Here is a 17,357-nt window from a genome sequence, read left to right as displayed (position 1 = left end):
CAAGCAACTCTCCTGCCTCAGCCTCCTGAGTAGTTGGGATTACAGGCCCACCATGCCCAGCAGCTAATTTTTGTATTTTTAGTAGAGATGGGGTTTCACCATATTGGCCAGGCTGGTTTTGAACTGACCTCCAGTGTTCCACCTGCCTCGACCTCCCAAAGTGCTGAGATTACAGGCATGAGCCACTGCGCTCCACCCCCAAAATCCCAGCAGATTTTATCTTGTGGATATTGACAAAATGATTTTAAAGTTTATATGGAAAGCCAAAAGACCCAGAATAGCCTATAAAATACTGAAGAAGAACAAAGTTGGAGAACGGACACTACCTGACTGAAAGACTTACTATAAAACTACAGTAATTAAGACAATGTGGTATTGGTGAAAGAGTAGACATGTAGGTCAGTGGAACAGAATAGAGAGCCCCAAAATAGACCCATGTAAATATAGCCAGCTGATCTTTGACAAAGGTCCAAAGCCAACACCATGAAGCAAAGATAGTCTTTTCAACAAATACCATAAGAACAACTGAACATCCACATGCAGAAGATGGATCTAGACTCAGGCCTTTTACATTTAATAAAAATTAACTCAAAATAAATTATAGACATAAATATAAAAGAGAACACTACAGAACTTCTAGAAGATAACATAGGAAATCTAAGTGACCTTGGGTTTGGCAATGAGTTTTTAGATACAACAGCAAAAGCACAATCCATGAAAGAAAAAGTAGCCAAGCTAGACTACAGTAAAATTTAAGACTTCAGTGAAAAGCACTGTTAAGGGAATGAACACAAGCCACATGCTGGGAGAAAATACCTGCCAAACACATACCTGATAAAAGACTTGTATCCAAAATATATAAAGGGCCAAGTGCAGTGGCTCTCGCCTGTAATTCCAGCATGTTGGGAGGATGAGCCGGGCAGATCACCTGAGGTCAGGAGTTCGAAACCAGCCTGGCCAATATGGTGAAACCCCATCTCTACTAAAAATACAAAAATTAGCCAGGTATGGTGGCGGGTGCCTGTAGTCCTAGCTACTCAGGAGGCTGAGGTGGGAGACTGCTTGAACCCCAGAGCAAGACTCGTCTAGAAAAAATAAAAAATATATATATATAATATATATTTTATATTGTATATATATAATTCTATATTGTATATATAAAATATATAATACAGAGAGAGAGAGCACAAGAGAGCAAGAGAGAAAGAACCCTTAAAACACAACAATGAGAAAACAACCAACCACATTAAAAAATGGGCAAAATGGCCAGGCGCAGTGGCTCACACCTGTAATCCCAGCACTTTGGGAGGCCGAGGCGGGTGGATCACGAGGTTAAGAGATCAAGACCATGCTGGCTAACACGGTGAAACCCCGTCTGTACTAAAAATACAAAAAATTAGCCGGATGTGGTGGCAGACGCCTGTAGTCCCAGCTACTCGGGAGGCTGAGGCAGGAGAATGGCGCGAACCTATGAGGCGGAGCTTGCAGTGAGCCAAGATCGTGCCACTGTACTCCATCCTGGTGACAGAGCGAGACTCCGTCTCAAAAGAAAAAAAAAAGGCAACATTTCTGATCAGACATGTCACCAAAGATGACATACAAATGGAAAATAAGCATATGAGAACATGTTCAACATCATATGTCATTAGAGATTACAAATTAATAAGATACCGCTACACACCTATTAGAATGGCTAAAATCCAAAAATCTGGCCATATTGAGGAAACGTTATTAGGATGAGCAATTCTAGAACTGGGATCAGATAAAAGGGGAAAACTCTTTGGATTAAATGAAAGAGTAGAACATGAGTAGTAGAAGAAGAAAATGAAAGTTGCACTTAGAAAAGAAAAGGATCTCTTCTATTCATGGGGATGATCTGGTCAGGGCCATTGTGGGCATCTAATACCCTAATAATTTCTGAGAAACTTCCTCGTGTCTGTTTCTCAAATATCTTCTCTGTCCTACTAGAAAGTAGCCAAATGAATAATGGATTAATAACTCCGTGTGCTTATGTTTCAGTTGGCTTGTACTGCTATAACAGAGTACCACAGACTGGGTAATTTATGATGCACAGAAATTTATTAACTCATAGTTCTGGGGGTGGGGAAGGAGCTACCTCTGGTGAGGGGCTACTTGCCGTGTCACCCCACGGCAGATGGTGGAAGGGCAAGGAGAGAGGCAGAGAGAGAAAAAAGGGGCCAAACCCATCCTTTTATAAGGAGCCCATTCCCATGATAATAGCATTAATCCATTCATGAGAACAGAGCCCTCATCACCTAATAACTTCTCATCAGGCCTCACCTCCTAACATGGTCACATTGTTTCCAGAACATACTTTTGGGAGACAGCACTTTCAAACCACAGCAATACATGATGGCATCCATTTAGCCACAAACCAGCAGGTGTTGCCATTCTCGTTTATAGGAGTCAAAGCTGAGTGCCTGGAGTGTCCATCTTATCCAGCATGGCAAACTTGCAAAATGATGGAATTATGGATTTCTTTTTGGAAATTTGGGAAATATCAAAACTGAGAGATAGTCAGATGGGACAAACACTGACCTGTTGAAAGGGGCTTGGTTAAGTCAAGGTCCAGGGTGGATCTAGATCAATCATATTCTAAACAAGTGAGGGCTTTGATATTCCTATGCTGAAGAGTTGTCAGAACAGCTCTTACTCTTACTTAAGTTAATTTGGTGATACTACAACTGTCTTTCAAGCATCTTAGATTTAGCTCCCAATGTGCAATCAACTTTTGATGTGGACAAAAAGCCTATCCTGGAAGTAGTTAACAGTGGCTAGTCCACTGCTACGGACATTTGACTTAAGGATTCAGAGACGGACTCCGTTGAATTATTCTTTTATTCACACATATCGCCTACCCTCCTCTCTCTGGTTTCCACCTTCAGGTATAACCTAACCCACTCTCAGCTTGATGTTGCCTGTGGCCTAGGACCCACCCACTGGGTGGAAGCCCCTCCCCATACAGGCCATCCACCAACAAGTAAAAATTGCCCACATTGACCAGGAATAGTACAGAATAGTTACTGGGATCCACTGAAAGCCATAATATGAAAGTATCTAGAGATTGCCCTTAGGAACTGGTGTGTGGGTCTCAAATACTTCCCAATGTTAGGAGAAAAAAAAAAAAAAAAAGCACAAGAGTTCACCCTGCAGTGCTTGCTGAGAATTTAGAGGTGAGGTATATACCTGTAATGTCCCCAGGATCCCGCTGAGGATAAGCAGTATATGATATCTTCTAGTAGAGTGTGCACCAAATTCCACCTTGTAAAAATATACCATTATAGACCTTGTAAAATATAGCATTACACCATGCTGGCTGCAACCTGGCTGTGCCATTAACTGTAATCCTGCTTTGTTTTCTTGGAGTAGAAGGAGAAACAGGCAAAGCCAACCAAGATGCTTTTGATTCCCAGTAGTACTGTTAAATAGACCAGGATTGCTTAGAAATAGGTGTGGGTCTGTCTACTTCAGATGCAAAGGATAAATGCAGCGGGTGTCACAGCCAGAATAATAATTATGTCATCTGTCTTGTCATGGAATGTGACTGTAGTAATTGCGGCATTTTCTCCCATAATTGAAGCTTGTAATTATAGTGCAACTAACAGGATTATGTGCTAACTTGGGCTGCTTTAATCACCTCTTTTACTCTGAAATGTGATGGTAAAATTCCGCAGTTGTTCCCAAGCTACCGATTCTTTTCAACATCTGTTGTCTTGTAACTCTAACAGTTCAATACTAAGACGGAGAGGCGCAGAGATGCTCCAGGCATTTCATCACAGCGAACTTGAGGGAAAGCCGAATTCAGGCTTGATGAGAAAGGATACACAGTAAAGGAATTTTTAATTTTCTACCAGAATAAGATTTTCTCTTTGAAAGCAAATTGTCTACTTTATGTTCCAAAGATGGCAGATGTTTAATGGGATCTGGCGGTGTCTGCAACCCCTATTTGGTACGTGTTGAAGGAAACCTCCAACCATAAACGTCAATCTAGGGCTGATTAAGAAAACTCTCCCTCTCAGCGAAAGGAGCAGGCTTAGGTTAATTAATACCTGGATACCGAGCTATGTGTTGGGACACCACCTTTCATATGTCAGGCTCATTAAGACAGTCATTACCTATATTTATCTTTTCAGATCACATTAACAATAAACTTCAGAGGTTACCCAAGATACTTTGGTTATACAGGTTATATAGGACTCTGGACAGTATGTGAAAAGAGGGGGTGACGAAGGTGGAAAACTCCCTTGACTATTTTGCTGTAAGATGACTTATGCTCTATTAGATGCAGCTGTGTGTAAGTGGGTCATTCTTCACAGTGTTACATTTCAGTAATTCTGAGTGCACTTAGGAAATTAACGTTGCATGGAACCAACCCAGATCCACATATTCGGGCTTAAACTGAGCACTTCTTGCTCGGCGCTAATACTAGCTTCATTGTGTGTGCATTCCTATTATATGGGTGCACAGACAGGACTCAGCAAGCCAGAGGGGTGTAGTTATAACTCAGCAAATGCAACTGTGATCTTAAAGCAACAAAAGGAGGCAATCTAAGAACAACTCGTTTTCTTGCAAGAAAAATTGTGGCATCAAGTACAGTATCACCTTTGGGAGGTGAGAGAAAAATTCCTAGATGAGACCTGCTTAGACCTGGCAAGGCCAGACCATTAATAGCATAATTGTTAGGGTGTTGCAGACTCTGGGCTGTAAGGGAAGAAGTTACTCTGCTATGGAGTGGAACGTGGGCCCAACCTGACCTCTCCCCGACTGAGCTGTCCCCCACAGCCCCAACATTTTTTGAGCCCACTCCTTTAATGCTTGGCCATGATGTACAGGATGTACTGGTTGACAGTGCAGCTTCCCCAGTGAGGCGCCCCCTTGAGGTTGTTCCCAGAGAATGAAAAGAATCGAACTGGCCCATGATGGATGTTGATAAACACCTGGACAGGTAAACTGATCAAGGGGAGAAAAGCTGTCGTGACAGTTTAGCCAGCCAACTTCTGACTAGCTGGATCGTATGTGTAGACAGAAGGGGATTGGCAGGTCACAGCCTAGAGGAAGGGTGTCTTGGAGACCACAGTGGCCGTGTCCATCCCGCACTTCTCAGGGCTGGGGGAAAGGGGGTGAGTCCCAGCTGAGGACACCTCCTGTCTCTAGGTTAAATTAAATGACCTAAGACACTCTAGGTGGGAGACTCTCCTTCTTCTGGTCCCGTGAGCTGCCAGGTAGTTGATCCACAAGGATCTCTCCTCTTGTGCACTTGCTGGGCAGGTGAGAAAGTTCCAGGCCACTTGAGAATTACGGGTCTCATTGTCAATGAACAAAGCAGCTGCTGTAGTATAGTGGCTGAGTATAGATTCTGTATACAGTGTAGATTATAGATTCTGTGTTGAGTGTAGATTCTGTGTAGTATAAAAGAGGTCCCCAACCCCCGGGCCATGGACCAGTACCAGTCTGTGGCCTGTGAGGAACCGGGCCGCGTAGCAGGAGGTGAGCACTGGGTGAGCAAGCGAAGCTTCATCTGCATTTACAGGTGCTCCCCATTGCTTGCATTACTGCTTGAGCTCTGCCTCCCGTCAGATCAGCAGCGGCATTAGATTCTTAGAGGAGCACAAACCCAATTGTGAACTGCACGTGTGAGGGATCTAGGTTGCAAGCTCCTTATGAGAATCCTGTGTCTGATTATCTGTCACTGTCTCCTATCACCTCCAAATGGGACCATCTAGTTGCAGAAAAACAAGCTCAGGCCTCCCATTGATTCTGCATTATGGTGAATTGTATATAATTATTTCATTATGTATTACAATGTAATAGTAACAGAAATAAAGTGTACAATAAATCGAATGCACTTGAATCATCCTGAAACCATCCCCCCACCCCCAGTTCGTGGAGAAACTGTCTTCCACGAAACCACTCCCTGGTGCCAAAAAGGTTGGGGACGGCTGTAGTACAGTATAGCTTAGCTTCAAACTCTGGCTGTCTCTTTTTTTTTCTTTTTCGAGACAGAGTCTCACTCTGTCTCCAGGCTGGAGTGCAGTGGTGAGATCTCGGCTCACTGCAACCTCTGACTCCCTGGTTCAAGCGATTCTCCTGCCTCAGCCTCCCGAGTAGCTGGGATTACAGGCATGGGCCACCACGCCCAGCTATATTTTGTATTTTTAGTAGAGACAGGGTTTCACCATGTTGGCCAGGATGCTCCTGAGCTCCTGATCTTGTGATCTGCCTGCCTCGGCCTCCCAAAGTGCTGGGATTACAGTTGTGAGCCACCGTGCCCGGCCCTGGTTTCCTCTCTTAATAGATGAGTGACCTTCTTAACCTTTGTGCCTCAGTTTCCTCATCTATAAAGTGGCTTTAAGAATAGTACTTATGTATACTTGAAAATTGTTTGGCAGACTCAGTGGCTCATGCCTCTAATCCCAGCACTTTGAGAGGCCAAGGCGGGCAGATCACCTGAGTTCAGGAGTTCGAGATCAGCCTGGCCAACATGGTGAAACCCCATCTCTACCAAAAATTTAAAAATTAGCCAGGCATGGTGGCAGGAGCCTGTAATCTCAGCTACTAGAAGGCTGAGGCAGGAAAACTGTTTGAACCCAGGAGGCGGAGGTTACAGTGAGCTGAGATCGCCCTACTGCACTACAGTCTGGATGACAGAGTGAGACTCCATCTCAAAAGAAAAAAGAAAATTGCTAAAAGAGTAAATTTTATGTTTTTAACCACAAAAAAAAAATTATGTGAGGTAATGGATGTGTCAGTTACCTTGATTTAGCCATTCTATAATGTATACAGGTATCAAAACATCATGTTGTACACCATAAATGTATTCCATTTTTATTTGTCAATTATAAATGAAGAATTGTACTTTTTTTTTTTTTTTTTTTTTTTTAGAGACAGGGTCTTGCTCTGCCACCCAGGCTGGTGTGCAGTGATGCAATCACAGCTCACTGCAGCCTTGAACTCCCGGACTCAAGCGATGTCCCTGCCTCAGCCTCCCAAGTAGCTGGGACTGCAGGTGTGCACCATCATGCCTGGCTAATTTTTTCATTTTGTGGTAGAGTCTTGTTATGTTGCCCAGGCTAGAATCGTACTTATCAGAAGAATTAAATGACATAGTACATCTGATGCATGTAGCACAGTACTGGCACCTGAGAAGCACTCAGTAAATGTAAATGTTAGCTTCTATTTGTATTATGGTTTTATCCAGCTGCCTCCTGAGCTTGTTTAATATGGGTCAGCCACAAGAGATGATCTATTCTGAGTGTGCCAGGAAATCGTGTTTCTGGGCCCAGAAGTCCAGTGATTGCCCTCTGAAGAAAGGGGGCAGATTCACCAAGGTGTCCACTATTGTGTGGGACTGGACAGGTTGTCAGATGCCCCGTCTCCCGGCCTCTCATCATGGATCCACAGTGGCGTGCAGGTGTTCTTTTGTGACATTTCATCACACATGGATTACTATAGTGACTTCATCATGTTTGAGATCACAGTGAGATCCTCTAGAGGGCAAAACTCTTGCCTCGTTCTTTCCCTTGCATCCTCTGAATTAGCTAAAGGGTAGATAGTGAATACTTCCTTCCTGAATGACATAACGAGGATTGTAGAGAATTCAGATGAAACTGGAGCATGTCCAAAAAAAATGAAGTAGATGGGAAAAGTGAAAACTAGAAAACTGGAGAGGGCATGATAGTCAGACGAGACATTCTTTTTTTTTTTTTTTTTTGAGATGGAGTTTCACTCTTGTTGCCCAGACTGGAGTGCAGTGGTACAATCTCAGCTCATTGCAACTTCCAACTCCTGGGTTCAAGTGATTCTCCTGCCTCAGCCTCCTGAGTAGCTGGGATTACAGGCACCCGCCACCATGCCCAGCTAATTTTTTGTATTTTTTGTAGAGATGGGGTTTCACCATGTTCGCCAGGCTGGTCTTGAACTCCTGACCTCAGGCGATCCACCCGCCTTGGCCTCCCAAAGTGCCGGGATTACAGGTGTGAGCCACTGCGTCCAGCCGAGCCATTCTTAAACAGAACTCCCAGAAGAGCTCACTGGAGTCAGGGGCCTAGACAGCAAACCCAGAGGACAGTGGCTCCTAGAGGAGGAATGTGGTTGTTCCAACACTGCAGCCCTTGTGTGCGCTGCCCAGGCAGCAGTGAAGACCACTGCCCAGGGGTTGCCAGAGGGGCCACTGGATGAATTTAGTGGCTGTCCTAACATGGTGGCCATGAGGGAGACCCCAGACCTCAGCAGCTTCTGCATCTCTGGGCATGGTGAGAAGCCAGGAGTGGAAACTAAGGAGGTCATGACTCCAGCAGTTGGGGAGGGCACTTGGCTTTCCTTAGAAGGTGGCAGCAAGGGAGGGCTCAATCTCCCAAGCCCAACGGCTTTGAGTTGCAGCACTCACCATGTGATTCCATTCTCTTGTGTGTCCATCGCAGCCCTGTGGGCCTCAGAGTCCGTTTCCCTAAGCCTGTGCTCTAGCTCCTTGTGATGGCTTCAGAGGCCCCCGACAGGCTCAGTTTGCCCCTGGGCCTCACCCGTCTGGGAAATTCCTATATGGGCGTCCTGTAAACCACTGCAAACTTCAAACACTCCTATTCAACTCAACATACACGTTTTTAGGATCTTAAATACCGACCATGCTATTAAAGGTAGAATCATAGACGTTTTAGGGTAAATTGGGACCTTAGAGCTCTCCAACACTCCTGAATTTTACAAATGAGGGAAGTGAAGCTCAGAAAGGTTGAGCTACTTACCTGAGTCCTGATGTTCACGGGAACTCATTTCTCCACGCCACATTCTTAACAGATGTAGGCTTTGTCAGGATTTAGATTGACTCATCTGCTAAACTTCAAGTTGATTTATTTGAGTGATGTGTTTAGTTGATTCATTGTATATCTCTTCTGGAATTATTTCTAGCCATTGCTAAAGCGGTTAGGTCTGGACCGAAAATCAGAAGAATCTCTGTAAAATGTTGAAAGATGAGCCAATTTTTAAAACCCAGAAGGGAATGTGTATGGCCTGTGTAGCTGGAGGCTTCTGAACATTTTTTTCCTTCATCTGTGGAACATTTTTATCATTCTGGGGAAGATTTAGACATTGAATGTACTAAAAGGATTTCATTTGACTGCTATGTATTTACCCCTGCCGGTAATCCTCTAATAAACACTCGCAGGCAGAACAGCCTAATTGGCAGGATGAGTTAATGCACAGGCCATTTATTTGCCAAGCGCATGACACAGACCATGAACAAAATAAGCTAGTAACTGCCTCTCCCTCTTAGCAAATGCTTGTCCGCACCCCGCCCTCTCCTAGCTTGCTCTTCCTCTGGGCTTGAGCTTGGGGACAGTTTGATGCACAACTGCCATGCGCCAGCAGGCTTCAGATAAGCCTGGAAAGAAATGGAAGGGAAAGAACTTTCTGGTCAGGAGCACCTCTCTCCGCAGGGGAGTGGCCACCCCAAGTTAAAACACGTGTGCTGGCCGGGCATGGTGGCTCATGCCTGTAATCCCAGCACTATGGGAAGCCGAGGTGGGCAGATCACCTGAGGTCAGGAGTTTGAGACCAGCCTGGCCAACATACTGAAACCCCATCTCTACTAAAAATACAAAAATTAGCTGGGCATGGTGGATGCCTGTAATCTCAGCTACTTGGGAGACTGAGGCAGGAGAATCACTTGAACCCGGGAGATGGAGGTTGCAGTGAGCGGAGATCATGCCACCACACTCTAGCCTGGGCAACAGAGCGAGACTCTGCCTCAAAAAAAATAACTAAAAATGAAAAGTAAATAAAAATAAGACGTGTGCTTATAAAACATAGCTAAATACAAGTTCTGTTGAGGAGGATGAAGTGTCTCTCTGTGTTGGTCACAAGAGTGGATTGCAATAAAACAACTAATAATGATAATAAATATGATCACACTGGCTTGGCCAGGGGCTGCCTTCTGCTTTATTCTTCCAGAAACGATTTAGCAAAGGCATTGTGAGACCACTGTCCTGGAACCTCTACTCCTCACCTACTCGAGAATATAACAAGGCTGTCTGGGCCTCCTGCCGGCCCTCAGTCCTGTCTCCATGCTGACCTACCATGTGAGGGCAGCCTCCCCTTCTTGGAGACACGCTTCGAATCAGTCTCCTAGGTTTGCACAAACCCTCCCTCCAGCCTGGGCATGACCTTGTCATAGGCTGTGCACACAATACAGCCTACCCTAGGGCTTGTCCCTGCTGTACGTGGACACCTCTTCCCTGGACTGCCTCTGCGGACAGGCCTTTAACCGAGCGCCTGTGCTCTGTGCCCTCACAGGTCTCCCAGGCAGCTGCAGACCTCCTGGCCTACTGTGAAGCTCACGTGCGGGAAGACCCTCTCATCATTCCAGTGCCTGCGTCAGAAAACCCCTTTCGTGAGAAGAAGTTCTTTTGTACCATTCTCTAACTCCGTGTGTGATGAAAACGCCTCCTTTTCTGACCTTCAAAGTCCCCTGTAGAGACCATGCATGCTCTAAGCCTTAGGGAGTGAGACCAACACCCATCCCTCCCCAGCCAGCGGTGGCCGGGGCTTGTCTTATGTTTTCATCTGTTTTCTTCGTGGCATTCAATTGCATTTTTTTCCTTTTCATTTTCATGTTATTTTCATTATTGGCAAAGAAAATCAAAATTTTCATAGCCAAATAACAAATGTGCCATGTAAAAATAAGTCTGGACTTAAGAGTTTAAAATTTTCAAACATCAATTTCCAAATTTATATCATATTAATACATTTCAGTGGATAATTTATTTAAAGAAAACTATGCCTAAATATCCCTTATTTGCAATATTCAGTATCAAATTAGAGCATTTTGACCAACTGAAACATAACGTTTTCATCTCCTTTCCTGGAGAAAGCAGCTGCAGAGGTTCTGTATTTCCTGCATTTCCATCATCCTAGTAAAAAGACAACAACCCACAGGACTGGAATGGTTTTCTTGTTGTTGTTGTTGTTGTTGTTGTTGTTGTTGCTGTTGTTTTGAGACGGAGGCTGGAATGCAATGGCGTGACCTCAGCTCACTGCGACCTCCACCTCCTGGGTTCCAGCGATTCTCCTGCCTCAGCCCCCTGAGTAGCTGGGATCATAGGCACCCGCCACCAAACCCAGCTAATTTTTTGTATTTTTAGTAGAGATGGGGTTTCACCGTGTCGGCCAGGCTGGTCTCCAACTCCTGGCCTCAAGTGATCTGCCCACCTTGGCCTCCCAAAGCACTGGGATTACAGGTGTGAGCCAGTGCACCCAGCCATATGTCTGTTTTAGAGTGAGGGGAAACTGAGGCACAAAGAGTTTATGTAGTTTGCCCAAGGTTACACATGGTAAGCAGAAAAACTGGGATTTGAGGGCAGGCAGCCCGGCCCCAGCGTTCCCTTAGCCCCCTGAACAGTGCTACCTTCCAGGTCTACCTGTTTGCAGGTAGGGAGACCCACAGACTATCTTAACTGCACACCGTGAAGCAAACACCTTTGTTGCACCAACCCATGGTCCACAACTTTGTTGCAGCAACCTGTGGCACACTTCACTTCCCACATTCTCCAGGAGGAAGCCGTATTCTGGCAGTTTAAGGAAGGTGATTCATGGATGCCCCAAGGAAAGGCTAGACATCGATGAATTAGCTCTTGGATTGTCTAAGATCAACCTGAAGGCCCTACCTAAACCCAACTCATATGACCCCGATGAAAGAGGAGAATACACAGTGGGAGCAGAGCTCTTTGTGTAAGTTTGTTCTATTCTGTTTATTTGGGAACTGCCTCTCTCCCTAGTTCTGACAGAGACTTGCTATGTGATAGAGAACAGGCCATTTGTGCCTGAAATGTTCTAACCTGCAAATTGGGTTTAATGGTAATTATCCTGCCTTTCTGTCTGGGAGGAAACAGAGATGCTACATAGATGAAAGCTCTGATTATCATTTAAAACAAATAAATGTACTAAATGCCATGGTATAATATAGGAAAGAATGGATGACTTCAAAGAGACCATGGTTCCGTTGGATGCATAAAATTGCCTGCAAAGAGGCAAATATAATTTCCAGATCAATTAATGACTTGCTGCCCACGTAAATGGATTTAGGACATTTTTGTTCCTTGCTTCTTTTGTTAAAACTCATTCTTAGTTTCATGATCAGCTCACTAATAATACCCGTGTTGTTAAGATGCTCAAACTAGAGCAGAATTGTATGCTGGATGTGACGCGAAGACCTCAGATCCTTTGATAGTGCAGTTATGACCAGGATCTCTTTATTCTGTGGTTCACATCAACATCATTAACCCGATGAAGCAAAGCACAAGTCATAAAGGCACATCAGAGAAGCTGAGAAAGTGGGGCAGTACAGAGAGCATCAAAATCAGGTCAAATAAATGCTGCTTTCCTCTTCCACCAAACCTTCTCCCTGTTGTTTTTACACATCCCGTCCCTCCAGATTCAGCCTCCCTTTTGTTCTCTCTACTTTTCCTTTTCCTCCTCTCTTCCTTACCTTCCCCTGTGAGATGCTTTTCTGTCCTTTTACTGCACCTCTTCCAGACCTATGGCATTTGGGGATGGGTCACCCTTCCTAGAGTGATCCTGAATCCAGCTGCCTCTTCTTTTTTTGTTTTTGTTTTTGAGACAGAGTCTCTCTCTGTCGTCCAGGCTGGAGTGCAATAGCGCAATCTTGGCTCACTGCAACCTCCGCCTCCCGGATTCAAGCGATTCTTGTGCCTCAGCCTCACGAGGAGCTGGGATTGCAGGCGCCCGCCACCACACCCGGCTAATTTTTGTATTTTTAGTAGAGACGGAGTTTCGCCATGTTGGCCACGCTGGTCTCGAACCCCAGACCTCAAGTGATCCGCCCACCTTGGCCTCCCAAAGTGCTGAGATTACAGGCGTGAGCCACCGCGCCTGGCCTAGTTCCCTCTTCTTAGGTGCAGATTTCTGCACATGAGCTGTGAGATCCACAGACATGTCACTGAGCTCCCCCACTCTGTCAGTGGAAGATGAATGGAATAGGCCTGCTTGCATTGTGGAGTGCAGCTGTGGGGACAGCCCCCGTTTTTGTTTTTCAGCTTAACTGTCCAGCATCTCCCCTCCCTTCCTATAGCAGGGACATATGCCTCAGATATAAACTTAGTGGTATGCAGTACCCACCGTGGAAGCTGAAGAAGGGAGGTATTCCCTGTCTCTCAGGCATACCCCGCTTCCAGCCCCATACCAGTTGGGAAGTGGTCATTGACCTGGGGTGGATTACCTGGACCCTTGCTTGGGGCTATGAGCCTGGAGAATGTGACACGGAAATGAAGGGATGCTGAGACTCATTTCAAGGAAGCCACCGTGGTCCGTGGTTGGTAGTCATACAGCAAGGCAGGTAGGTAGGGCTGGCAGGCTGCAGGGATGGTGTGTCCACTGGTAGCAATGTCCAGGGATGGCAGGGTCCTGGGAATGTCATTTCTGCTCTACTCCTTGGACTCGCTGAGCTGTCTCCGCCTCCACCTATCTTCCTACAGACCTCCCTTCTAGTTTTCTGTCAATTCTTTGAGCCAGCAAACTCCATCCAGTACATTCTTTATTCTTTCATGAAATAGCCTGAGTTGGATGTAAATGTATATGACCTAACAATTCCACCCCTAGGTGTATACCCAACAGAAATGTGTACATGTGTTCATCCAGAGACACGCTCTAAATCTTCACAAAAACACTCTTCATAATAACCCCGAACAGGAAAGCACCCAAATGCCTGTGTTGGCTGGATAAGCACATTAGGGTATATTCACACGATGGAATCCCAGACTGCAATGGGAATGAGCTGCAACCCCACCCCCAACTTGGAGTGTATTCACCAACCCTAGCGTTGAACGAGAGAAAGCAAAAACGCACCATAGGATTCCATTTATATAAAGTTTAAAACCCAGCAAAACTCATCCATGCAGTTGCAAGTAGAGATCGGTCCTAAGAAGACAGTAACCAGAAGGGGGGCATGAGGTGGTGCTTCTGGGGTGTTCTGTTTCTTGATCTGGTTGCCGGTTACCTGGGTGCATTCCATTTGTGAACATTCTTGGAGCTGTACACTTTTGATTTGGGCACTTTTCTGTGTGTATGTTATACTTCAATAAAAAGTTGGGCTTTGTGACTAGCAATCAAGAATCCTACTTTTTTTTGGCACTTTGCTCAAATTTTTACTCCTCTTTAGATATCATTAACATTACATTAATGATAACTAACATCGCTAGTGGGGCATTTTAAGAGCATGCTTGACGTCGTTTTAAAATACAAACTACGATCCTCAGCTATCTGGATGGAGAATAGGCCGTCAGCACCACGCAGGTAGGGCCCTGTGAACAAGATGCTCAAATGCTGTGGAATTTGTGTCTTTTGGGAAGACAGTGAGGAATCCCACTGGGAGTTCCCACTTGATGGCAGAGATGTCCTCTCAGGCTCTCCTGCCTTCTGACCATCAGGAATGGATGGAGGAGATGGCCTGCTGCAAAACCCTATCATCAGACACCACCGTTGGGGAGGGAGCCTCAGCACAGGCCCCAGGGGCTCTTCTATGACACCTGTGAATGCAAGCTCAGATGCCCAGGTCACCCAGCCCGTAGGTATTAATACACTGGGGCCAGAATACCGATAGCCACGCCTTGCTCCTTCCACTCTGCCCACATCCCTGGGGGCTCTGGCCCTGCTTCTGAACCACGGATCGTTTCTGAGCATCTCCCAGGGCGTCTCCCTTGTTCTCAGCTACCAAGCAGCCTCTGCCATCTCCCTGTGGCAGCTCTGACATGTTGAGTTCCAGGGCGGTCACAGAGCAGCTTCACACTGGGGACCCCACGACGTGAGTCAGAAGGGCTGGCCTCTGATCCTGAGCTCCAGCTCCCGTGGAACTCAACTACAAATCTGCGAATTGCCAGCAGCACCCCCTGCTGCTGGGAGCCAGGGGAGGGAGCAAACCAAAGGGCAGAAGGAAGTTTGTTCTGGTGATTCTTCAGATTTGAGATGAAAATAATAAGAGTAATAACAAGCAACATTGATCTGATGTCAGAGGTGTGTGAACCAAAGCAACTCCATCTTGAATAGGGGCTGGGTAAAATGAGGCTGAAACCTACTGGGCTGCATTCCCTGATGGTTAAGGCATTCTAATGAGATAGGAGGTCTGATGAGATAGGAGGTCAGCACAAAATACAGGTCGTAAAGACCTTGCTGATAAAACAGGTCTCAGTAAAGAAGCTGGCTAAATCCTAGCAAAGGCAAGACGGCCACAAGAGTGACCTCTCTGGTTGTCCTCAGTGCTACACTGCCATCAGCGCCATGACAGTTTACAAATGCGGTGGCAACATCAGGAAGTCACCCTATATGGTCTAAAAAGGGGAGGCATGAATAATCCACCCCTTGTTTAGCATATACTCAAGAAATAACCATAAAAATGGGCAACCAGCAGCCCTCAGGGCTGCTCTGTCTATGGAGTGGCCATTCTCTTATTCCTTTACTTTCTTAATAAACTTGCTTTCACTTTGCACTGCGGACTCGCCCTGAATTCTCTCTTGCGTGAGATCCAAGAACCCTCTCTTGGGGTCTGGATTGGGACCCCTGTTCTGTAACACTGAGAAGAACATGGATGATAGCAATCCATTAGACAGAATTATTCACACTTACATCTCCTCAGCTCTTCAGGGGGTAAGACACCAGATCATGGGCAGGTTTTTTTGCTTTTTGTTTTTTTCTTGAGATGGAATCTCACTGTTGTGCAGGCCAGAGTGCAGTGACGCCATCACAGCTTACTGCAGCCTCAAGCTCCTGGGCTCAAGCGATCCTCCAGCCTCAGCCTCTTGAGTAGCTGGGACTACAGGTGCATGCCACCATGCCAGGCTAATTTTTTTTAATTTTTTTGTAGAGACAGGGTCTCACTCTGTTGCCTGGGTTAGTCTTGAACTCCTGCGCTCAAGCAGTCCTCCCACCTCTGCCTCCCAAGCACTGGGATTACAGGTGAGAGCCACCGTGCGCTGCCATGGGCTGTTTTTATGAAAGATAAGAGGATGCCCTCTACCCCTCAGCTTCCAGCCACATCTCCTGGGTGGCACACTGCTCCACCGTCCCCAGGATGTAGGCCCAGAGCATCAGAGGTGGAGGATGAGCTGGGCGTCTGCCCAGTTTTAATGCTTTTGTTAATGTGTGGACAAAACAGGGACACACTAGTACCATCCTGCATTCCATCTGGTTTCTAGGAAAACCCTCACAACTTGATTCAGTTTCAGCTATACATAATTTACTAACTTGTAAATGTTCAAACCCACATACAATCATTAACCGCATGCTGGTATTGTGGCCACTTACTTCAAAGATTCCCTAGTGACCCAGGGTGGCCTCCAAGGCCCTGCCTGCCCTGACTCCTGCTTACTCTCCAGCATCACTTTCACACCTCACTCCTCCTGAAAACCCTGTGCTCCATCCACGCTGGTCATGATTCAAGCCCACCTACTAGCCACGCTCCCTGCTGCCACAGGGCCTTTGCACCTGCAGCTTCCTCTGCCCGGCACACTCTTCCCTTCTCTCTTTGCCAGATGGACTTATTTGGTAGATCTTGACTCAAGCATCACTGAAGATTCAAGCCTTCTCTGACGTCTCTGACGAGGTCAAATCTATCTCTAGGTTCTTATTCACTGTGAGGCTCTCCTTTGAGGACCTTGTCATGTTTGCAGTTTTACATTTGTGTAAGTGATGACTCAAGGAAGATCTGTCTCCCCCACCATGCCATAAACCCTCTGAGGGCCAGGGTTCTAGATGTGAAAGGAAAAGAAATCTCCCCGAAATCACTAAGCCAGAGGGAAGGGTCAAGCTGGGAACTGCCTCAGGCGAACCTGCCTCCCACTGTATTCCTAAATAAGATAGCTACATACACCCCCTACCCCCCCCCACCACCACCCCGGCAAGCCCTGCACTCCCACACAATTTGCCCACAAGGAAATTCCTTGCAGACAAAGGACAGGCAGAAGTCAAAGGCATCCCTCTGCTCATGTGAGACAAATGCACATCTGATTTGCTTGCTCTGCCCTTTTGTTTCACTAAGCCAGACTAAGGCATAAGCGACTATTCCTGTAAATCCGCAGACCCAACCTTTTTGGCACCAGGGGTTGGTTTTGTGGAAGACAGTTTTTCCACGGATGTGGGGCGGGGGGGATGGTTTCAGATGAAACTGTTCCACCTTGGATCATCAGGCATTAGTTAGCTTCTCATAAGGAGCAACCTAGATCCCTCCCGTGCACCGTTCACAATAGGGTTCACCCTCCTATGAGAATCTAATGCCACCACAGATCTGGCAGGAGGTGGAGCTCAGGCGGTAATGCTCACTGGCTGCTTACTTCCTGCTT

General features: G+C 46.1%; 1 protein-coding gene across 5 annotated transcripts in view; it reads left to right on the top strand.

Annotated features, from left to right (window-relative positions):
* Window positions 1–14,132, top strand: part of GNG4 (G protein subunit gamma 4) — a 104,999-nt gene extending 90,867 nt beyond the window's left edge. For all 5 annotated transcript variants that reach the window (XM_055233959.2, XM_055233957.2, XM_055233958.2 and 2 more), the window contains one exon: window positions 10,306–14,132. In XM_055233959.2, coding sequence (XP_055089934.1) covers window positions 10,306–10,434 — 129 coding nt within the window. In that variant the 3' untranslated portion in view covers window positions 10,435–14,132. The remainder of the gene's footprint in view (window positions 1–10,305) is intronic.
* The last annotated feature ends 3,225 nt before the right edge of the window (window positions 14,133–17,357 follow it).

This window comes from Symphalangus syndactylus, chromosome 19, assembly GCF_028878055.3.
Source record: "Symphalangus syndactylus isolate Jambi chromosome 19, NHGRI_mSymSyn1-v2.1_pri, whole genome shotgun sequence".
Taxonomy (NCBI): domain Eukaryota; kingdom Metazoa; phylum Chordata; class Mammalia; order Primates; family Hylobatidae; genus Symphalangus; species Symphalangus syndactylus.
The sequence above is the reverse complement of the archived record's forward strand: the minus strand, read 5'-3'. Positions and strand labels throughout refer to the sequence as shown.